This window comes from Dermacentor andersoni, chromosome 3 (assembly GCF_023375885.2).
Source record: "Dermacentor andersoni chromosome 3, qqDerAnde1_hic_scaffold, whole genome shotgun sequence".
Taxonomy (NCBI): Eukaryota; Metazoa; Arthropoda; class Arachnida; order Ixodida; family Ixodidae; genus Dermacentor; species Dermacentor andersoni.
This window is the reverse complement of record NC_092816.1, coordinates 214,119,031-214,142,962: the sequence shown is the minus strand read 5'-3', so window position 1 is coordinate 214,142,962 and position 23,932 is coordinate 214,119,031. Positions and strand designations below refer to the sequence as shown.

The window sequence follows — 23,932 nt, the reverse complement described above, 5'->3', positions numbered from 1 at the left end:
TACTGCGTGGCAACATAAACAGTTAAATCCCGCTTCTCTGGGAGTTACAAGCCGAATCTGTGCATTTTGCTGATGCATGGTAGATCAAAGTGTGTTTATCGCTTTAATATTTCTAGGAGAGAAATAAAGTATCGAAATATTGCGTAGCCTTAATTCTTTGTTACCAGTCGTATGTCATACACAAAACAAAGGGTTGGTCTAATAAATTAATAACTGCGGTCTAACTCCAACAATTACATGTCTTTAAGAATGTAAAATGCTAGATTTAAAACTTCAGCAATAGCCGAGTGTGTCAAAAATTAACTCAATTGCGCACCTCATAAATCAAAATAGGTTGTGCCTTTTAGTAAGCTTAGATGCAGGCCGTAGTGAACTGTTTCTTGTTAGCGTTGAAATGTGGGAAAGCTTGCCATAACAAGCCATGTAGGACATTCTTATAGGCGCATCCCGTCCACTGGAGGACCATATCTTTATCCATATTGAGCATCATGTTTCCAGATATGATCCTCAAATTATGACTTAAGCATTGGCAGAACAATAGATGGTGCTGGGGGCACACTGGGCACGTGCTTAGGATGTCAAGTTATGTTTGTGACGCACCAGACTAATGACAGACTTATGACATCTGACAATGACCAATATTTTATTTATTAGTAGGAGTATTGTAATATTGGTGCTCAACAAGGATGAACTGCCGGTTATTTCTTTTTCTTCAAATCTAAAAATTGAAGTTAGTTTAGGACTTTGCTATTGAAGTCATTTAGATGTTTCGCATGCATTTCAATAGGAAGACTAAGAGCTAAAGCTTTGTTTTACTGCAGTGACCTTATTTCTTTACTGTCTTGATGTTGTTTTACACCATGTCCTCGTGTTGACTTTTGTACACAATACTTTTCAGGCACCCGCTTTATATAGCGCAAGAAGGCAGCTGCGTACACAGGGATATCAAAGAGCCAGCCCAGCGCGACTTCACGTAGTGCAGAGGAGCGCACGCCAAAGAATCAAAATACATTGTTATGCAGTTTGGACGAGAAAAGTAGAATGCGGGTATCGGTGTGTCATTTCACTAAATGTCACCAAAACTTTCCAAATACAGGATGCCACACCAAGATGAAAATTCTCATGTGCTCTAGGCAGTCATCATAACATGGTACTATTTTGTAATGTCGCTGATGGGAAAGTCAAGATTAAGTGTTCTCTCTGAAAGCAATCACATAACAGCAAGCGTCATTGAAAAGTTAGAAATGTGTTTAAAAGAAGCTGATTAGTTTTGTGAGAAGTGACCGCTTTTTGTCTTGCCTCTCAAAAGACAAAAATAAATAGCGGTTCAATAAAATTGCAGATTTGCTTAGTGACATAATACATACTTGCAGTGAGCACGGTGCTTGTGTTTACTATAAACAGAAACACCTCATGCTTGGTTAGCTGCTGACGTAATTTAACAGCACGTAAATGCAAGGGTGCAAATACAAACCACTGTCATTCTTTATTTTAAATACTGACATGAAGCAGACAGATTTTCATGTCTTCCCTTTTATATGTTTTTTCACCTTATTTAAGAGTATGACTTCCTCTTAGGTTCCAGAAAAGGAAATCATTGGAGCCAGAGTACCCCAAGAAGTCATTACCCTTTATGTGCATCTTCACGAAGCCAGTTCATTAGAACTGGTCGCGGCAGCCGAAACGCGAGCAAGAAGCTACGTCTATACCTGTGTACACCGTGATGCACACATTACGCATTAATTAGAAGGCGCAGAGTCGCTTGCGATTGAAAAGTTAATTTGGCACATGTAAAATTGTGGTTTCTCCTACTGTGGAATAGTCGTATGAGTGCTTATGGCAGGTATTTTACACTTGAGGTGACTCAATCTACTTGGCAACCAAGTGTGGTAGTGAAGGCAGGGATATGTCCATTGCAATAAACTTACAGCATCTGCATGTCACACTTGTTCATCAATTGGCGGATGTGAGCATATAGTGTTAACCAAGCAAAAGCCCCTTAGTTTGAGGGCTTCTGCAGACATAATCTTTATAGGACAAATTAAAATTGAAGCATTCTTGCACATAGTAAATTTCTGGACTTAGCGTGCACAGTAAGGCACTGTATTAGTCTGCTCAGATACATATATACTTGTTTTGAGGCGAAGATAACATTATGTGAAGCGCGATAATTCTTCAGCGTACCTTAGCCCCTTCAGTTTGAAAAAAAGCTTTGGTTACAGGGAGCTGGTTAATTGTGCAAGTATATGCATAGCCGCATGCAAAATCCAAGTGTATGGCATGATTATGTAAAACATTGTGGAGCCTTTCCCAATTTATGATTTGCTCCTTTGTTGGTTTTTTTCGTGCACTGTTCTGCCTGTACTTATGATTATGTCGCCTTTGATGCATCATAATCTTCACATATAATTTTTTGTTCCCATCTGAATTGATGCTATACTTTAGTTTGTATTTTCAACTAGTCACAATAATTGATCATGTAATTGCTCCTTGCTGTTTTATACTCATTTGCTACACACGAGATAATAGTGTCAATTTATTTTATTTATTTGTGAGGCAGTATACGGGATGAATCCCAACAGCACCAGGAAACTACGTTCCTGAGGACGCCAACCAAATTGCAAATATGATACCCCTCTGTACCGCTTTGAGACCGGGTAGGATATTGCTGCAGATCCACGACAAGACACGCTTAGAAACAATGGGGAGCAGCCCATACATGAATAATTTTATGTGAAATATTTATAACCAAAGCTAGACTTGCGGCCTCACGTGCAAATATATGACGCATCTCTAAATGCATTGTGCTCTCAGTCAGGGACATCAATACGTTGTACACGACGTTATCGAATGAGCAACTGTCTTAGAATATGGCATCAAAAAACTTTCTTGCACAATTTATTTACGTTACCAGCCCCAAGCTTAGCAGCTCATCTGGTAACCTCTGCTGTATAAGTGCATGTATTTTGTGCTAGAAATGCGTTTGTTGCCCAGTGATGTGGAGTACATTTCTCTTCGAGCGTAGTGTCAATACTTTGTGAGTTTGCGCACGCTTGTTCGATGTTTAATTTTCCATTGTATACTTTATTTTGGAGAAGATGGAACCAATTGGAAATGGTCGATATTTCTACATTGTAATACTGAGGAAACTTTAGACAATATACTTATGTTTTATTACAGTATGCGGTGTAAAGCTCATGCGCATCATATACAGCAGAGGTTACCAGATGAAATCCGTGAACATCAGTTTGGTTTACCAGCTTCCGTTTTGGTGACAAACGCGCTCTCAGCATAAGGCCGCGCGTGTACTGTTGTTGCTGGTCCATAATATCGTTGTCATGCCAGTATGACACTGTCTAATCGGATTTTACGCACACCTGATGGATCATTATTGCGCTGACTGTTGCTTGTTGCGCGAAAACTGACTGTAAGCAGCGTCGGACTACTTTTCTGCTCCACTGCTGCCCTCGCCACCGTTACGCGCCAAATGTTTTGTTTTACCCAGTTTGTCCTGGTAGCAAAGCACCCGGCCCTTCTGTATTCACGTCGTTTTCTTCGCATCAAGATCGCGTACCAAAACGACGGAGCCATACGCACTGCAATAACGGGCGAAGCTGAAGTCGGTGAGTTTGACGACGTCCACTGTCGTGAGGAGAACGTTCTCGCACTTCAGATCTCGATGGGCCACGTCGTTCTTGTGCAAGTAAGCTAAGGCACTGGCCAGCTGCATGAAGAACTGGTGGGTTGTCTTCTCGTCCAGGCGTTTTACTTTCTGTAACGGAGAGAAGCCAATGCAGTGCCGTGGCCGCTGGTACTAAATGTCTGCGCTGACTGCAGTATGTTTTTTTTCTTTTTTGCAGGTGCCTGCGGCATCCGTTAACGGCGGTATTTCTAGTGGGAATTTTCCACGGTCTACGCTCAGCGAAAATAACACGAAATGACGGCGTCAACCCAAGTACCCTCGGTTTCTAAGCCATTGGTTCGCTTACGCAAAACGCTGTCACTAGGCATGGGTTACGAGGGCAATCTCTATCTGTCGGCTAGGCCCATATAAGTAGTAACTTCATTTCCTTATCAAAATGTATTCTCTTCCTCTCATTTCACCACCAGATTATTCATGCTAACATCTACATGGCCATAATGATATCACTTACGAGCATGGTGGCTAAATTAAGAAAGTCCACGGCGCTCGCTCTGCCTTTCCCTATCATGATGGCTTCGTTTATTGCAATTTCTTATCAAGTCAGTTGATCTCCTTTCTTCCACTGCATTCAACTGCGGCGTACAAAGCACTTACTGGTAATCGTGAGGCTTGAGATTTATTTATTCATTTATCTATTTGTTTGTTTGTTTGTTTGTTTGTTTGTTTGTTTGTTTGTTTGTTTGTTTGTTTGTTTGTTTGTTTGTTTGTTTGTTTGTTTGTTTGTTTTGTTCCATACTCTCAAAATCCAAAGGCATTACAGAGGGGAGTGGTGAGTACATCTGAAGTCATTGGTAACCTTCATCTTGAAGTTAGGAGTGTTACATATGCCAGCGATGGAGGCAGAAAGCTTGTTCCAGTCGTCGGCAGTCCGTGGTATAAATGAGTAAAAGTAGGAGTTGGAGTGGCATGCTGCTACCCCCAGGCCTGATCGATGCGACTTGAAATGTTAGGATGGTCAAAGGAACAACTCATCTTAACGGTATCAGCGTAGTAAATCTTATGAAAGAGGCATAAGCGCATAACCTTACGACGTAAGGCAAGTTCAGGCAAACCGGACGTCAGTTGCATTGATGATGCGTTTGCGAAACGCCCATAATTAGATAAAATGAGGTGGGCGGCCCCGTTCTGAAGTTGTTCTAGAAGACTTGATAGCTTAGCTTGGCCAAGGTCTCAGATGCAGCAGGCATGTTCGAACTTGAGACGTACCAATGCTTTATAAAGTTCAAACTTAACGTGAACAGTCGAGGGACGAAAATTGCGGCGTATGAAACCGACCATGCGGTTAGCGTTAAGAAATATGTAAGATGGAAGTTCCATTATAGAGTGCTAGTGATGCGTATACATAGATATTTTAAAGATGATACACAGGTTAGTGCTGTGTTACTAAGGGTACACTTGAAAGACACACAGCAAGAGGAAGTCCGTGAGATATGCATACTTTTTCATTTAGCATTATTAAGGCTAATTAAGGAATCACAGCGCCAAGACGATGTGGCGTTAAGGTCACATTGTAGGGCCGCATGATCGGACGTATTAGTGACTGATAATCATGTAGCTCGTGTGTAAGTTGGGCATAGACAGGGCTGGCCAAATATACTTTGATTATGTATCATAATATGTATACGATATGATGGGATGATAAGTATTCGACGTATAGACAAAAGATACGTGCGTAGTATAGTACCTGATACGATATACTCGCAATATGTATCCTAATATACTTCCATATATGAGGGAATTCTTTATTATCGCTCCTCTGCAGCGGCTACTGCAAGTTTACAATAGTTTACCTGCCGCCGACAGACCTACTTTCTTTAGAATTTTGTCTGCTAGCTCATAAGAATTGTATTGGATTTTCTAACCAAGCACCATACCGCCATCCTGCAACTGCCTGTGAGGCTAGCAGGACTCGGAATCAGATCAACGCAGGTAAGCTGTGCCATTAGTGATGGTTTTCACGCCGGTCCAATAGCAAATCGGGTTATCGACTCTGCAGCGTCTGAATGCGAAACAGTCGATACGAATCCGTCGGTAAAAAACAGCGTGAAATAATTACGGACAAGGCAGGAACACAGGATAAACACTGACTGCCAACTACTTAGGTTGATTGTGCACGTACACAAACATACCTTTAAAAAAGAGGTTTATGGGGACGGGGGAATTATGCAGTTCCAGCCCCGCATGCGTCTAGTGCTTAAAAAGTGAACTCGGCAGAATCAAAGTAAAATGAACTGTAACATTAAAGGCGGTGAAACAAACTCTGTCAGAAGGAGCGATCGAAACGTTGACGCACGCATCACCTTGCACGGCGAACACTTCAATAATCTCGCGTTGCATTTTTGTCTTTGTAGCGGCGGAGAAGCCGTGCTTCTTGGAAAACCGAATAGCAGCCACACTTCGCACAGTGGATGGCCACATTACTCCCGCTTTTCGTTTTCACGTTATTGGCGTGCTTGCGCAGACGGTCGTCAAGGCAACGGCGCAATTGTCCTACATGTGATCGGCTGCACGAGGTCGGGATCTCGTACCCGGCCTCGCTTTTGCGGATCACATCGCTGGCGGTGTGCTTCTTGACATAACACTTGTTTTTAGTTTTCCTAGCGTTAACTTTCTTGCACACGGAGAGAGCAATACACAGCGCGCAACCCCGCACGTCCAGCGGCTTTCCTAACACGATGAGAGACACTGTGCACATACGGGATTGCCGCCACCATGAATTGGTCAACGGCTTGTCGGACGTGGCCCTTGGAGGTCCGGACCTCCCGCAAGGGAGTACTAGTCAGGGCAGACAACAGGGATTCAGGATAGCCACTCGCCTTCAGCCGCTGTGCTTGAGCATTGCAGCTTCGGGCCATCTGATGATGGCAGGAATTGGTTGGGGCGTTCCGCAAGGCGCTAGTGGCGATGGCCCTTTTCACGAGTTTTTAGTGATTTGACGAAAACGGCAGAAGGAGTTTCTCCGAGCGTGGCGCATAGGTCCAACATGTATGGCTTTGGCTGGAGTACTGCTCTAAGTCGACAAAGCGTATCATGCCCTCCACACGTAAGTGAGGCCTGGAAAATAGGAATGGAACAAGTTGGACATTCGGTTCAGCTTGATGTCGGGGCCTTCCTTGGGTTGAGTACGGCGTGCCACCAGGAAGTCGTGTACATGTCGGAAGATCCTGACTGAATAAATGGGGTCAAGGTTTTCTTTCATCCATCACTGAAACCTTGTCAACGAGAGAAACAACTGCGCCGTCTACCTTGGAGTCGATTACGTTACCTGTAATATTGGAAGATGAAAGTTGGGCAATTTGGAGGCTAGACGTTCGTGACACTTCCAGCACTTGTAGGAAAAGGAAATACTTGAGGATCGAAATAAACAGCACAACAGAAAAATCGCTCGTTCAAGTGAGTGTCCAATTTTTAATCGGTAGTTTTATGTCATTACATTAGTTTTCTCCTAAATCTGTTTTAATACTTTTTGACAATCAGCTGTATTTGCCGAGAAAAGGTCATGTATTGTTCATGTGCTCTGCAATATTTTGTTATCTATTGAGTACAAATTAGCGCCTCTGTCTGATGACAGAGTTTTTCCCAAGGGTGTTAAATATGTGCAGTTCATTAACTGTTTCCAAGAAGAACCGCGGTTTTCAGTTCCATTGAACACCATTGAACCGTTTACTTAACAATGCAAGAGAGTAAAGGGAGACGGTTGGCGTTTATTCCGGGAGCGGTCCAAAGGTAGCCCGCCTACCGTCGTCGTCCTCTTTCTCTGACCTCCGTCTTTTTGTCATTCCCGTTCCTTCTGCCCTTTGTTACGAGAGCTCGTCACATTTCCCCGTTGGGTAAAGAAGCCCGTCGGGCGAGTCGCTCGTGGATCGCTTCGGGCGGGCAACGTGCGTCACTTGGCTTTTGGCTGAGTGTCTGTTCTTGAGGCGCGCATTGCGATGCGATAGTTGACCTCGCTGAGGCGTTCGAGCTTAACGTAAGGTCCAACAGTGGGCCAAGAACTTCTGGTGGAAGCCGCGTTTCCGTAATAGCGTCCAGAACCACACAAGACCACCAGGACCGAAATATACATGTAGGCGACGGCCGTCGTAGCGGATCTTTGATCGGTCCTGCGAAGCCATGGTGCGTCGCCGAGCAAGGCGTCGCGCTTCTCCTGTTCGACAGAGCAACTTGGTAATAAAGTCATTGTCATGAGCGAATTAAGGAAATATGATATCGAGCGTGTAGCGAGGCGGACGAGCATAAAGAAGAACGAACGGTGAGTAACCAGTGGTCTCGCTTATTGCGGTGTTGAATACGTAGGTGACAAAAGGCAAGACACTGTCCCACTTCTTATGTCTGGAATTGGCATTCAATGATAGCATGTTGGCGAGCGTTCTGTTTGTAATTTCAACCAGACCATTAGTTTGTGGAGGCTATGGCGTCGAATGTAGGACGCTAGCTGAACCCGGACGATGGGTCTGTTCAACAACGTCTGCGGTAAATTGTCTTCCACAATCGCTGATTATAATGCGAGGAGGCTCATGTCGATGAATGATAGAATACAATAGGAAAAGAGAGACTTTTGCCGCTGTCGCCCATGGCAGCGCTGCCGTCCCACAATAACGGGTCAGGTGGTATACACACAATAATCCAACGATTGTCGTTGCAGGACCGCGGGAAGGGGCCCAGGAGACCTATACCAACTTATTCGAAAGGCGCGCTGGAAGGCGGCACTGGTCGAAGTCGACCATGCGGTGTGTTAGGGGGTCGGTTGTAACTCTGGCTTTTCGTGCAGCTGGCGACGTACCGCTCAGTATCGTGACGGATATTGGGCCAGTGAAAGCGCTGTTGAGCACGGCAGAGCGTTCTTTTAGAGCTAATATGGCCAGAGGTAGGAACGTCGTGCATGGCGCATAGTACTTTAATACGGAGGCTCTTTGAGACAACTAAAAGGTAGCGTGCGCCAGTGGTCGCGTGGATCTTCTGATGCAGGGCGCCGTCATGTAGGCGAAAGCGGCTATTTCCTAAAGGCTCGTGTGCGGTCGCGAAGAGTGGTTGCAAACTGTCGTCCTTCTGCTGTTCGCATATGAAGGTACCCATATCAGGAAATTCCAGAGATACAAAGGCGATGTATTGATCCAAGTGGTCAGTGTCGCATTCAGTCGTTCGAAGAGGCATCCGGGAGAGACAATCAGCATCAGCGTGTCGTCGACCGCTCTTGTATGAAACAACAAAATCGTACTCTTGTAGACGTAGAGCCCAACGCGCAAGTCGACCAGAAGGGTCCTGAAGATTCACGAGCCCGCACAGTGAATGATGAACAATGACCACCGTGAAGGGGCGCCTATAGAGGTAAGAACGACACCGTTGCACCGCGAAGATGACCACCCAGCACTCTTGCTCGGTCACTGCATACATGCGGTCGGAGCAACGCAAGGAGCGGCTAGCGTACGAGATCACGTGCTGACTTCCGCCGATGCGCTGAACAAGCACAGCACCGATGCCAACACCACTCCCGTTGGTGTGAACTTCTGTTGGTGCTGAGGGATCGAAGTGGGGAAGAATAGGTTGCGATGTCAAGACGAACTTTAATTGACGAAACGAAGAGTCGCATTCCGTGGTCTACTCAAAAGCAACGCTTCTCTGGAGAAGGCGCGTTAGAGGGTGGGCCACGTCGGCAAATCTAGCAACGAATCGGCGAAATTAGGAGCATAAGCCTAAAATGCAGTGTCATAGGGCGACACTAGGTGCCCTTAGTTGCGTAATTAACAAAACCATGAAGAGATGGCACCATTGTTGCCCGTAGATATATATCAGTGCTCGCGTGAATGAAGGGGTCTTGCGTCTTGTGTGGTATGGGTTAACGTCTGTGTCGTTCTTCTGCTGATCGCACTGCTGGCCAACACTACAATTTGGCAACGAGGATGGGATCCGTTGCACTTTCGCCGCCGCCGATATTCCTCGCCACCCCGGGCACTCCAGCCATTCCATGGCTCCGCTGGATACGCCTATTCGAGAATTTTCTTCTCGCGTCTGGAGCTGCCAACCTGCCTGGGAGGACGCTAGGTGGCGGCGTGACGTGCGGACGTGTCTGCGTCATCTCCGCCAACCGAAATTGACCTACTTGTTCCAATGTACGTTTTCCTCACAGTTTCTACTGGAACGACTCCGGGAAGTTACAAGGAGCGATTGGATGGCGCATCTATCACGATAGGCCCACTGAAACCTTTTTTGTGGGTTCTTTCTCCGACACCAAGGGTTAAGCCTATTTTGGCTTAGCACGACATCGGCTCCGCCGTAGCGGGTAAGGCGGGAAGGCGCGGCCGCTTGCTTAGCCGACCCCCAAGAACGTTCTAGAACATTCCGCCATGCCTTACGAGGCAATGCTAGAGGGCGAGGAAATCTCCAAAGAAGACGCCGAGTCCAACAGCTGGATTACCGCTCACAGAAAGCGGAAGGCGGACAAAACCTGCGTCGAGAACGAGACGCGCAAGGCAAAGCAAAACGACGCCCGCGTTGGCGCCAAAGCCAGCCAGCTAAAAAAGGTTGCCGCAGCCTCCAGGCTACCGCGTCTGCCTAAATCCCACTTTCGAGTTGTCGTCCGCCCGGGGGGAGGGCTGGACGTGCGAAAATGCAGTCAGGTCAAAGTCACGAACGCCATTTTAATGGCGGCCAAGCTGCCCCCGGTGGCAGCCGAGGAGGATATCGTGTGTGCGAACGCAATGCAGAATATCTTTGTTATAAGCACACCCTCCGAATTGAACGCCAATGCATACTCCCAAGTCCGGGAGAGTATCTTGGCGGATAAACGGCACCCTATCGCGGCTTACATTACGCCTCCAGATAATACCTGCAGAGGCGTGGTCAGAGGCGTCGATGCCGATCTTCCCGAAGCTGCACTGTAAAGCCTTTTTGTCACACCCAGAAACCCGATGGTGTTCGGAGTCAGGCGCATAAAAGAGTCGACTACTGTGATCATACTGTTCAACGGCATTAAAGTGCCCAACTATGTCCGCTGCGGCACCAACATGGCACGCTGCACGCTGTACAAGAGGCAAATAGACACTTGCCGCAACTGCGGACGAGTTGGTTACAGGCACGACGTTTGCCCCAGACCGCCCGAAAAAGTGTGTGAAAAGTGCGGAACTTTGCAAACCACAAGCGGACACGAATATGTGCAACCCAAGTGCGTGCTCTGCGGAGACGCTCACCTCACCGGTGACCGAACCTGCAAAAGCAGGTATCAAGTTCCTTATGTCGGGAGGAGACGACGCAAAAGAGGAAGGAAACGCGGCAGCAAGAAGAGGAACGCAACGAGCAACGCTGGGGGTCGAGGAACCCCAGCTCCAGCCACAACGCCAACTACGAACGCTCCCAGGAACGCCACCGCGGAACACTCTATATCGAGATCCAGGAGCAGATCCCGGGTCCGGATCAACTCACAACCCACCTGGGCGGACAAGGCAGCCAAAACAGGTGAGATCCGTGGCCCCGCACAACAAGGGCAACTCCAAGAGCAAACGCTAGGCAAAATTCAATCACTCGAGCGCGAAAACGCGTCTCTTAGAAAGGAACTATCTGAAATTGAGTCATAATTGCAGGAAATGCAGCAGAGAGAACGCGCGATCGGCGGCCAAACTGCCGCAACAGCCGCCTCTCTCAACAAAGGCGCTAAACGCCGGGCGAGCCCCGAGCCCAGGGACGAGGAGACGCTTCACGTCTCGGGCATCAAGCAACTGCTTGACCAGCTAAGATCGGACATAGTTGCAGAAATTAGGCCCATCAAGCTCCAACTGAACGAGCACACAGCGAGGCTCCAAATTTTAGAATCCGACAGACAGCTTGCGCTGCTCGGTACGCCCCCACTACGTAAGTAAAATGGCTAACTCAAGCAATCTAGTTATATGGCAATCGAATTGCGCCAGCTTCCGCAAAAGGAAGGCAGTCTTGCAACAACTACTTAGCTCTGCTAACGAAAGGCCGTCAGTAATCCTCCTCCAGGAAACACTCACCGCTGTGTTCGCTCTTCGCGACTACCATGCAGAAGCGCACTTTTCAGAGGGCAAAAGAGGAATAGCGACACTCGCCTCAAAGAGTCTCGCTTATTTACGTCACGACGTTAGGCCGAACTTAAAAGTCGAACACATCATGATCGAGGTCATCCAAAACGCTAAACTCAACCAATCCGTTTTCATTTTGAATGTGTACAGCTCGCAAGCCGACAGAAGGGAGACGTTTAACGCTCTCTTCCAGAAGTCATGTCAAATTGCAGGCGATCTTCCATCTGTCATAGCAGGGGACTTTAACGCACAACACCAAGAGTGGGGTTACATCAAAGATACGGTCAAGGGCAAGGCCCTCGCGGCACAGATAGCAGCCTGCGGTCTCACCTTGGTCACCGATCCAAAATACCCCACCAGAATTGGCAACTCGGTCAGCAGGAATACCACGCCAGACCTGGCCATGGTTAGGAATGTGGAGGAACCGGTATGGACCAATTTACAACAGAACCTCAGCAGTGATCACTACATCAGCAGCCTCGCGATTAGAGTGTCATCACCGCCTCTCAGAAAATTCAGAGTAACGGATTGGGACCGCTTTAGAGCTATCAGAAAGAAGGATGAGACTAAATACAGCTCGTTAGAGGGATTATTCGCCCGCCTCAGAGAAGACCTTGCTGCTTCCACAAAGGAAATAGAGACGGACAAAGAGGTAGAGTGCATAGACAGTAGATTAGCACACCTGCTAGAAGCCAAAAACGCGCTACAGGCACAATGGAAAACACAAAAGTTAAATAGACGCCTACGCAAAAAGATTGAAGAACTTAATAAGCAAATAGGTGAAAACAGCGAAACCCTCGCTCGGCAGTAATGGGACGGGCAAATGACGGGCAAATGACAGTCGACGGGCAAATGAGGAGCGGAGCAAAATGGAACATCCTCAAGCATCTGCTTGGGGACAAACAATCCAAAGCCAATCAGAGGCTCGCTATTGATAGACTCATCCACAACTTAAAAAACTCTGGCATGACCGAGAAACAAATTACAGACGAGCTGGCCTCGAGATACCTTTGTATCGAACCCGGCTCAAACAGTGACTACCCCTTTGCGACGCACGAGAACGAAACGGACCCTCTGGGCTCCCCCTTCACGTACGCGGAGGTGAGAGAGGTATTATACGAACTCAATTGCAGATCAGCACCGGGTCCCGATGGGATCACAAATAAACTTTTAAAGAATTTGGATGATGGGGCCATCGAGCTCCTCACGAATAAAATCAACGAGGTTTGGGAGACAGGCGAGGTACCACTGGAGTGGCGTAACGCGACCGTCATCCTTATCCCGAAGCCAGGGAAACCCTTAGAGCTTTGCTTGCTCCGGCCGATTTCACTCACTTCCTGTGTGGGGAAGGTCGCCGAGCACGTCATTCTCAATAGGGCCACTAAATTCACAGAGGAAAGGAATCTCTTTCCGTTTAATCAAATTGGATTCAGGCCATCCATGTCTGCACAGGACGTAACGCTGCTTCTAAAACACAAGATTATTCTCAAGGCCTCCAGAGACACCCGAGCCGTTCTGGCAATGGACCTAGAAAAGGCCTTCGACAAGGTAACACACTCTCACATGCTCGAATTAATTAAAGAAGCGGGTCTGGGAGAAAAATTCTACAAATACGTCAGCTCCTTCCTAAAGGATAGAAAAGCCACTATTCGCCTAGGAGCTCTGGGCTCGAGAACATTCGATCTAGGACCCAGAGGCACCCCGCAAGGGGCAGTCCTCTCACCATTTTTATTCATCTCATCCGTTAGAGCTCTTTCCCAAAAGCTGGCCGAGATTTAGGGTGTCGGTCACGCCTTCTACGCCGACGACACCACAGTCTGGTGCGAGGGAGGTAGCAACGGGCACATCGAAGAGAAATTACAAACAGCGATCACAGTCGTTCAGGATTTTCTCGCGAAGGCAGGACTCTGGCTAAGAAATCGGAACTGCTACTATACCGACCCACAATCGGTGCAAAGAAAGAACACCTCCCGATATCTCTATCACCACCGAGACCGGTTCCGTCATCCCGGTAGTACACAGAATCAGAATCCTGGGCATGTGCGCTCTACACCTTAGAGCGCATCGCAACCAAAGCCGATTCCATAACAAAGTTAATCACGAGGGTAGCCAGCAAAAAAGGGGGGCTATCGGAGGATAATCTTAGGCGACTCTTCCACGCCTTCCTAATCAGCCACATTAACTACATAGCCCTGGCCCACAAGTGGAGCAGAAGGGACGCGGCTAGAGTAGAAACAATCATTCGCAAGAGCATAAAAAAGGCACTGGGTCTTCCACAGAGCACCAGTACCGAAAGGCTGTTGGAGCTATGTGTCCACAACACCTTTCAAGAGATAGTCGAGGCGCAACAGATGGCACAAGTTGCAAGACTGGCTTCCATGAAAGCCAGCAGACAGCTACTAGCGCATATCGGTCAACGTTCGCGCATCACCAAACAGAGGGAGTACGCGCTCCCCGTCAAAGTCAGAGAAATGTATTCAGTATCCCAGATACCTAGAAATATGCACCATGAGCACAATTACGGCAGACGTAAAGCAAGGGCCAGGGCCCTTCCTAGCCTGGCGGCTAAGATTGAGGACAACGTCGCCTTCGTTGACGCTGCGCAATACGCTGCGTCCAATCATTTTGTTTCGGTGGCTACCTCGCTGCGGGGGGAGCTGCTGACGTCGCTTACGCATCAAAATGTGGACGCCGACAAAGCCGAACAAGTGGCTGTAGCCATCGCCATGGCCACCACTAACCGTTCCAATATCTTCACAGACTCGCAGGCTGCCGTTAGAGCATTCATGAAAGGCTCGGTATGCAAGGCAGCCGCTCGCGTTCTCTCTGCAGCATCTAGGACAGGCAAAAAGCATTTAACCTGGTTCCCCGGTCACATGAGCAGCGATGCTCTTGAAGCCGTCCCCAATGCCAACGAACTTGCTCACTCCCAGGCGCGAGATCTCAACCGCCACGCCGGAAGTGGGCGATTGGAGGCCAGGGGATGGCAATGGCACAGGGATCCTCTCCTTACTTTTAACGAGGTCTGCCAGCACTATCAACTAGGGCGTCGGAAGTTTCCACTTCCACACCCACACCTAAACAGACCACAGGCAATCACCCTGCGAATGCTGCAAACGGAGACGCGCCTCCATTTATTTGCTCAATGTTCCTAGGCGGCATCAACCCGGGCTGTCCGCGCTGTGGACATCCCAGATGCACGCTTTAACACATGCTCTGGCAGTGCCTCGACTTGCGCGGGGGCTCAGGGTCTCCCTCTTCAGAGGAAGACTGGCTCCGGCTCGTCACCAGCTCCGCCAAGGAAGAGCAGCTCAGGGCTGTCCAGAGAGCCCGCGATATCGCCGAGAATCTCAACCTCCCGGCTCCGTCGTGGGTGCGGCCCGCAGACGCTGCCGCCTAACGGGGACAGTCATCGTCTTCTCAAGACCAAATAAAAGTTCTGTCTGTCTGTCTGTCTGTCTGTCTGTCTGTCTGTCTGTCTGTCTGTCTGTCTGTCTGTCTGTCTGTCTGCCTGTCTGTCTGTCTGTCTGTCTGTATGTCTGCCTGCCTGTCTGCCTGTCTGTCTGTCTGTCTGTCTGTCTGTCTGTCTGTCTGTCTGTCTGTCAACCTGCCTGCGCCCCGCCGTCGAGCTCTTTTCCTACACTCCTTGGGGCCGGGAGGACAACGCAGTTTCGATGCGCTCCCATCGCCAACGGCGCCGAACGAAGCTGCTTCAGCCGTTAATCCAGCGGATGCCGCGCTCCCCAAGCAAGACGCCAGAGTGACGCGTTCCCCAGACGCATACGACGTGGCCCACGAGACGCTGGCTCGGCATTTCGCCGACATGCGCAGCGTTCGGCTAGAACGCAGCCACTTCCGCGAACGCCGTCAGCTACACGGTCAGTCTATCTCTGACTTCGCCCTCGGGCTTCGAGAACTGGTTGCCTCTTGCAATTTCGGCGAGCAAGCAAATGAAAACATGTGCTAGCAGCTCATCACTGGCGTTGCATCGCCGCAGTAACGTTCACGGTTGTTATTGGAAGGAGACGCACTGACTTTCGACCGTGCCGCTGAAATTGCGTTACTTCGTGAGCGAGCTCAGCTTGTCTGAAGCCTTTGCTAACCCCGTTCAGCGCATCGCACAACAATAGCCACGCCAACGTGACGCTTTTGGAATGACCAGACAAGATAACCGGCGTTTCAGCGACAATGACACGCGCGTCCCTAGTCAAGCCCGTGTTCGTCATGCTCGCCCGCCAACTTCAGATACGGCCACCGCCGTTGTTCCGTACAGCGTAATTTCAAATGTCTGCGGTAATTGCGGCACAGCAAGTTGCGAGCCCTCTGTGTGCCCCGCTCGCGGTAAAACTTGCTTCGCATGCGGCCCTCGTGGCCACTTCATGCAAGTCTGCCGTAGCGGCCGCACCGCACGAGGATGACGCCCGACTCGCGTCCGCTAAGCCGTTTCTGTACAGGACACGTCAGACGCCATCAGCATTCTGACTATTTAGGAAGATAAGCCCACAGCCCGTACAAAAACGACTGTTGATTAACCATTGATGTATTGTTGGGGAATTGTTGAAACAACGGACTTCAACTAATTTTCAAAAGCAATTGAGTTCGCTCAACACTTGCACAACAATATTACCGTTGAGTGTTCTCAATAAACAATTTATTCGGTAATTTGTGTTGATTTTTGTAGTTGTTTTTTTGTTGTGTAGCAGTTGAGTCCAGTATACAATAATTAGGACTCGCATATGAAGACATTCCAAAAATTTAATGCGAAGCGTTCCAACCTCATTCCTATCACTTTGCGGCAGGTAGGTTCTTCTTTCGCCTCGTTTTCATAAAAAGAAAATAATGTGTGACCGATGGGGTGGCATTGAACGTCGGCCGTCGAGCCCGGTTCTCTAACCGTTAGGCCACGAACGCGCGTATGCTCCTCTCGTTCGAAAGCCAGTAAGTTCTGAAATGCTTGGCGCGTGCGCAGCGTGCCACTTCCTCGTGCTGTCGCTACAGCTGGCGCTTTCAAGCGCCTATCTCCGGGACCGCCCCACTTTCGTAGCCGTTTTCGCTCTGTAAAAACTGCAGCGTTAGACTAGCTTCATGACCGCCCAAGTTCATAACGATTTATTTCTTCGCCGGTGTACAAATGCCATCGTCGTTTTAACACACACTAGATGACATAGCAATTGGTACGATCCAAAATGAGCACGTTTCGGGGAGCAGAAGAATGCGAAGTTCACTTGCAAACATGGTGACTACGCGCATGTGGAGTTCCCCAAAAGTAGACACGGCGGCAGCACGGCCGGCGATAAGACAGACGCCGACACGCGACGACGCTACCTTCGAGCATCCGACGCACAGTGGGAACCGTAGGATGCAAGCGGCGCACACGCTGCAAACATACACGTGAGAGATCTTCGAATTTCCTGCGTCGCACCCTCTGTCCGGAGAGTAAATATAGCTTTTTTCATCCAACGGCCGAGGTACTAGATCAAACAACGAACACGTTTTGAGATCGCAGCGCGCAGCCGCTACAACCATTGACTTCAAAGAGCTTCTGATTCAGAAACAGCCGCAACAGTATCACAGCTGATTGCTGTATCTGCGGCTGCTCCCGACTCTCGCCTTGCAAGAAGCATGCGATTTATTTGAGCCTCGCCGAACTGTCGTCCTCCCGTCTCCCAAGCCTGCAGGACAGGTCCCGTATGTTCAGTTTAATAGAAGAACACCAAAGGGGAATGAAAGAAATACAGCTCACGGACTCTTATCATACCTTACTTGTCACCTCGTCATCTGCAAAGGTGCTCTAAACTATTCTATAGCGTTACTTTTGTAAAAACAATAAAATTGGTAGTAATTTTTATACCTAGGTGGCGCTACGAACGTCAAGGCAGCGTTCAGGTGTGTGTGTGTGTGTGTGTGTGTGTGTGCGCACGCGGTTGCAACCGTTGTAACTTCGTTTTGAACACACTTTTGCAATAGTACACATCGTTACCGCTAGTTTCGTAGTCGCATATTATCGTTGTAGTATTTGTTTACGCTACAAATTAGGTTGTTCTTAAAACTTTATGAAGGTTAGTAGATGAAAAATTATTACCAAATAATTAGTGGTTTTTCCGTGCGGTTACTTTGTGTTTGAAAGGTTTTTATAACTCCATACGATAGTGAAGCTGTGAACGGCTTTCGGACTCAGTTGGTTGCCGTTGTGTAGAGAATTACGCCTCGTGCTTTTTGATGAAAGTATTTCTTCTTTTCGGACACCATGACGCACATTTTAGTGAAATGCTTTAACGACGATAAGTGGGACGTTTATCCGTTGAAGTCGTTGGCTGACCCAGCTACTAGTCTTCGACTGATGTGCGAGCCTGGCTGTTTTGATGAGCTGCGCGGCAGAAGTCATGATGCCTGTTGGAGAGAAGGCACCCCGAAACAGTCGCAGCCGAACTTCTGCAGATAGGTAAGTAATCTCGTTTTCTTGGGCACGTAGCCTTTTTTCTATTTTGACATTGACAAGCGTGAGATGTTAAGCACACTGTTCACTTTCTTCAAGCAAACCGTATGCCCCGGAGCTAAAGCGCGCGATACTAACGCTCGCTGCCGCCGTCACTTCGTTTGAAACAATAGTAGGCGAAGAGGCAGCGGCGCCCCACGTGCGTAAAATTGCATTGCTTCATTTGTTCCTGTCTAATGACCTTTCCTTAATTTGTATGAGAGAACACAATTGGAACATAAGGATCAGCTTCTCTGAGCAGTGATAATTTTGTACAGCGGTCACGCCATCTTTCATAGGGGCTCACGTGGGTCGTCTAAGCGCTTGTTATCGCATTCCGATACGTGAGAGGCGCGCTGCCTTTCAAGGTATATAGGCACACACTACGAGCTTAGAAGAACCGCGACCAATAATTGTGCAGCAGGTGTGCAGCTGGGCTACTTTCGTACCACACCACACTCGTACCGGAAGGCGGTGTTGCACTTCACGCTTACGCATTTCATAACTATGGCGGCCGCCGTGGCAATTTGGGGCTCGAGGTCGTGGATATGATCCCTGCATGGGCCGCATTCCAAAGGAGCGAAATGCAAAAACGCTCGTGCATTGTGCATTGTAGGCACGTAAAAATTTCCAGGAAGTCAAAATTAATGCGGAGTCCCCAACTACGATCTGCCCCATAATCAGATCGTTGGTTTCGCACGTAGGACATCATCATTATTTTTTTTAATCCGTAGTGGCTCATCGTATACCGTACGGTTAGTGTGATCACCTTTTGTGCCGTAGCGGTTAAGCGCGCCTATATTTAGGTTGCGCCTAATGATGGGGCGCGCCAGAAAATATATTGCGCCTCTGGGATTTGCGGAGAACGGCCAACCGATAAGTCGCAGCTTCCGCGCGGTGTCTGTACGCTGATACATAGCGCAAATGAACAGAGGTGTGGTGACGACGTCGCCAAAGAACACAGACGCCGACGGGCTCGCCTTATCGCCTATCACCGCCAAAACTACCGCAGTAAGCATTTTTATCTAGCGCTGCGCGTTTCCGTTGAAGGCGTACTGTACAATTTTAATTGGCGATAACCGAAACATGCCACCGTTCTCTGCTGCCTCTTTGAGCTGGACCGATCCGAATGTGCGTTGCTTGCAGAAGAGAAAGGAGCGCCAATCGGCGCGTTGTCGCATCGAGCACCGTTTGCGCGGTGAAGAATGACGCGTGCATGAAGCTAGCTCACTGCGCAGACGCTACCGCGCAAAACGCGCAAGGGCGTGTACACGACGTTCTGCACACAAATCGCGTGGGATGATCGGAGACACGCCGGAGCGGCTAGCTTCAAAGAAGCGGTGCGTCTTCTCACTCGTACAAGCACGCTCACGCTCGCATCGCTGTCGGCGTATCTTTAGGTCATTCCTGCTGCTGGACTTCTACTCAAAGATTCGATATCTGCTTGGTATCGGCTATGCACTGTCGCGTGGTCTTTGGTTCTGCGAGAGCCGGGAATATCTCTCCCCGCTTTGAAACATCGCTGTGCGTGTCTTAGGAGTCGCAAATTTTTACTTGCCAGTATAGTGTGTACTTCTATTTTGTGCGTAGTTATGTGCAGTGTGTGGCAGATTCTGAATCCGCGCAATCTCATTTTCTGTCCGCATTCCCTTCTCGCAGGTTACGCATGCAGCAAATACCCAGATGCTAAAGTGTTCTACGTCAAGAGCAGCTTGGCGTCGTGCAAGAGACACCCGTTCATATGTGGCTGATTCACTAGCAAGCTCGCATCTCTGTTGCCACTCTCCATCAAGTGGGATTTTTAACTATTTTTTGTGCTGCTGTGTGGTGTACTAGCTGCCGCATGGACTCTGTGAAGGCTTACTTTCGATTTGCTCTGGCTTGGGAGGTATTTCCTTTTGCTTGCGAGAATGTTTACCAGCCTAACCAAGTGATACGTGCGTACTGGAAACAGCAGCGCGAACAGAGCCGCACGACGGACGACGAAATAGGTAGGAGCACACACGAGCACAAGTTTATTTTTGAAGACAGAGGTATTAAAGACGCTGGTCAACTTGACAAAGGTAAAGAGCCGTGCATGCGTGGTAGAAACAGCCACGAGCGACAAGAAAAAAATATGAAAAAGCCATGTCGTAGAATAAACGTGCGTGAAAAACGAGAACTATCGAACAAATCTTTCGAAAAAGCGAAATATTTGTCCGATGAGTGATACTACCCAACGAGAAATACTCTTGACAACTGCAAGTCTTTCCCACTAAGGGCAACAGATAACTTGGTTGAGCATTTGTTTCGTTTGTGATCAATAAATATTGCTTCTGAAACTGCTCTGGTGTTGAGGTATAGAGCAGAAAGAACGGTTGTTTCATCACAGACCAGAACACAAGAGGACTTATGGAAGAATTATTTATTGATCACGAAGAAAAACTAATAAGCAACATTTCTGTGACCCTTAGTGGGAAAGAGCTGCTGCAGTATTTCTCGTTAATATCACTTACAGGACAAACCTTTCAGTTTACATGTGTTTTTTTTGACGCACATGTTTGTTCTACAGGACACGTCTTTCGGTCACTTTTTGTTGTGCCGGGCCGTTTCTGCTGCACATCCATGGCTTTTTCTTTGTGAAGTTGGCCAATGTGTTTAAAATCTTTGTCTTCACGAATAAACTTCTAGTTGAGTCAGCGTTCATGTGTGTTTCTACCTTAATTCATCCTTCTCGTCTCTGTTTGGGTGGTTGCCAAATATAAATGCACACCGAATTGGCGAAGTGTCCATAGAATTGATACCTGAAATATTTGCGCTGTTTATTTCAGGAAGAACGCTACAGGGTCTTATCTCCTCTGTTTTTAACACTGATGTACAATTTTCTAGTTCAACTTCAAGGAGTCCCCTGAGGAAGCCAATATGAGTGATGGTAACTTCATTTTTGTAAGATTTATGAATTTCATCCTTTCAAGGCATGACATGTCACATGCCTGTGGGTATGCAAGTATTCGTACTTTTTAAACATACTAAGCTCTAGTTTTCGGTTGTCATGACGCTGCTCTGTACTGTGCTGCATTCTCCAGGCGCAGGAACCTTCCTTTATGCAGTCAGTGCATGTGTTCTTTTTGTATATATTGGAGAAAAAATTATCTTGAGCTTAAATATGCATGTATATAACTTGTAATTTTTTTTTCAACGCGGGTGCTGTATCTCCCTTCGTCTTTGTTACTGCTTTGTCCCCATTTTTATGCAACTTTTATGTATTTTATGCAATAAAATTCTGGTAGCATTTTAATAAAATTTTACCTGCGCAAATGAGGTCATTGGTTTTTCGTATACGCGTTTGCGTTTTTCACTGTGTCACCAATCTGGCTGTGCATTCATTGAAACCTTTTCCAATCCTTTATGACTATTTCTGGGGTACTTGATACTGCAAGTGCAGGTGACCATCTATTTGACACTTTGGAATTGTGTTAGCCGTGTGTTACTACCAATTTTCTGGGCTAAATAATTATTTTTTCTCCTATCATTCAAAGTTTTAGCCTTGCCTTATCTCTTTATTGACTGAGGTACCACTTGGTTGCTGTGTATAGTGAAAAAGGCCCCAAAAAGTGCTCTAATTAGCTTTGTGCAAGTTCAGAAAAATTAACTGAAAATGAGCTCACTAAATTGAGGAAATACCACCAACAAACTTTTCTGTACCTCAGTTTAACATATACAAATGGTGTACTGTTCTTGCAAACCTGGCTCGTCAGAAACATGATTCAGGCGTTCAGCATGCCCGACAACTTTCTAAATGATGTCTCATCAATTAATAGCTAAGTTGAGTGATGTTATTTTATAAAATAATTAGGCAACCTGAAAATATATACATCTCGAAGACAAAAAGCTCAGACAAGTCTACTTTGGTACTTCATTAAATTTTAATCGCGGTGAAAGACGTGCGCTAAAGCTTGTATATATTTACGTTGTCATTTATTTCAAGTCTGTTATTTTGCCTTCTCACAGTCAGCCGTGACTGTTCCTGTGATAGATTAGTGTGCGAAGCAATTTAATGTAACGTATTCAGATGTCTTGTGTGTATTCACGCGCCAGCAACTTCAAGTGTTCATGTGTTCAAAGTTGGTTGTTAAAAAGGTATGCTTAAGCCCGGCCTTTTGATTCGCTTTGCCTTCTAGTCACAAACTTAAGTCGCAAGTGAAGACCACAATGATCGTTTTGATTGAATTCATATGTATTGGTTTTTTTTTCAGATGTATTTACACTGTTAAGAGTGCTGTAGGTACTAGCCTATGTCTCCAGGTTCGATGTAGTGGTGCCTTATGTACTGTAATAATGTTTCATGGGCACGCATCTTTAGTGTAAATAAAGGTACTTCAAATTGATCAGTCTCTCCTTTGCTTTTGTTTGTGTTTGTGAAAGTTATGAGCAGGCACCGGGGCATGCAAGTGTGAATAGCAAAGCGATGTCAATATATCAATAAAAATCCACTAGCCCAACGAAATGTCAATCATATTTCAATGGAGAAATCTTAATGTCATCTCAACTGGGACACAACGTACTTTTCAGTGCTGTGACAACAATAACTCAACAACAGGTCAACAGAACTACCACAACGTCAATTCAATGCAGCATCAATGGGAACCCAACAACCATTCAACAAAATTAACACAACGAGCCGTCTAAGCGCAATGAAATTTCAATGGTGACTTAACAATTATGCAACATTGAGACACCCAATGGTGTTTCAATTAAATTTCAGTGGCCAATATTCAAGGCCACTCAACAGTCAGCCCAACAACTCTCCAACAAAATTTCCACAATTCCTCAACGAAAAACTCAACATTGACCAATAATAATTCAATGCCTTCTGAATAACTTCTTTTGTACGGGAGGTGTCTACATTGAAGTGGCAGTCGCGCCAACCAACTCCAAATCGCAACCGCGCGTTGTAAAGTTCTTGGTTCACACTGGATCAGCTGTGTCAATTACAGGGGAACAAGAATTCCGAAGCGTGTTCGAAGACAGAATACAATTGACGAACTCTAAACTTACTTTGTTGGACTTCCGACGCCGAAGATTCCTGTGCTTAGACAGTTTAAAGCCGGCATCTCATACAAGGAAAAAAAGGCCGAGATAGCAATTCATGTCGCACCCGGAGGGAGTTCTCTTGTTGGTATGGACGCTGTGCAAGCTCTAGAACTATTTATTGTGGGTACACAGCTACGTTGCCTGCACACGGCTGCCGAAGAAGGTTCAGATGCCATGCTGAAAAGAGCAGCTAAAACAGCACCAGGAACAGCACAGTCCGCTAAGTCCACCAAAGTTCAGTATGCCAGCTTTGCTATGGGCAAAATTTTGCCATTTGTTCTCACCAGGCCTTGTACTTGCCAAGGGCATTCAGCACAAGGCCAAGATAAAGTTGTCAGCCTCTCCAGTCGTGCAGAAGTTCAGACGTTTGCCACTTTCTCTGTGCAACCCGGTTAGCAACCAACTTCAGCGCCTTCTTTCCGATGATGTAATTGAAATGGTTAACGCTTCCGAGTGGGTTTCTCCTATCGTTGTAGTCCGCCAGAAAGACGACAGCATCCGCTTCTGCGTTGACCTGAGAGAGCCTAACACAGCGATTGTAGTCGACAGCTTTCCCCATACGGCAGAGTTGCTACACTCTCTGAATGGAGCACGCCACTTTTCAAAGCTCGGTTTAGCTTCGGCTAATTACCAGGTGCTGCTTCA

General features: G+C 47.3%; 1 protein-coding gene across 1 annotated transcript in view; it reads right to left on the bottom strand.

Moving 5' to 3' along the window:
• Positions 1-23,932, bottom strand: part of LOC126535802 (testis-specific serine/threonine-protein kinase 3-like) — a 291,567-nt gene that overhangs the window by 228,092 nt on the left and 39,543 nt on the right. Inside the window, exon 3 of the mRNA XM_055072181.2 lies at positions 3,598-3,772. Coding sequence (XP_054928156.2) covers positions 3,598-3,772 — 175 coding nt within the window. The remainder of the gene's footprint in view (positions 1-3,597; positions 3,773-23,932) is intronic.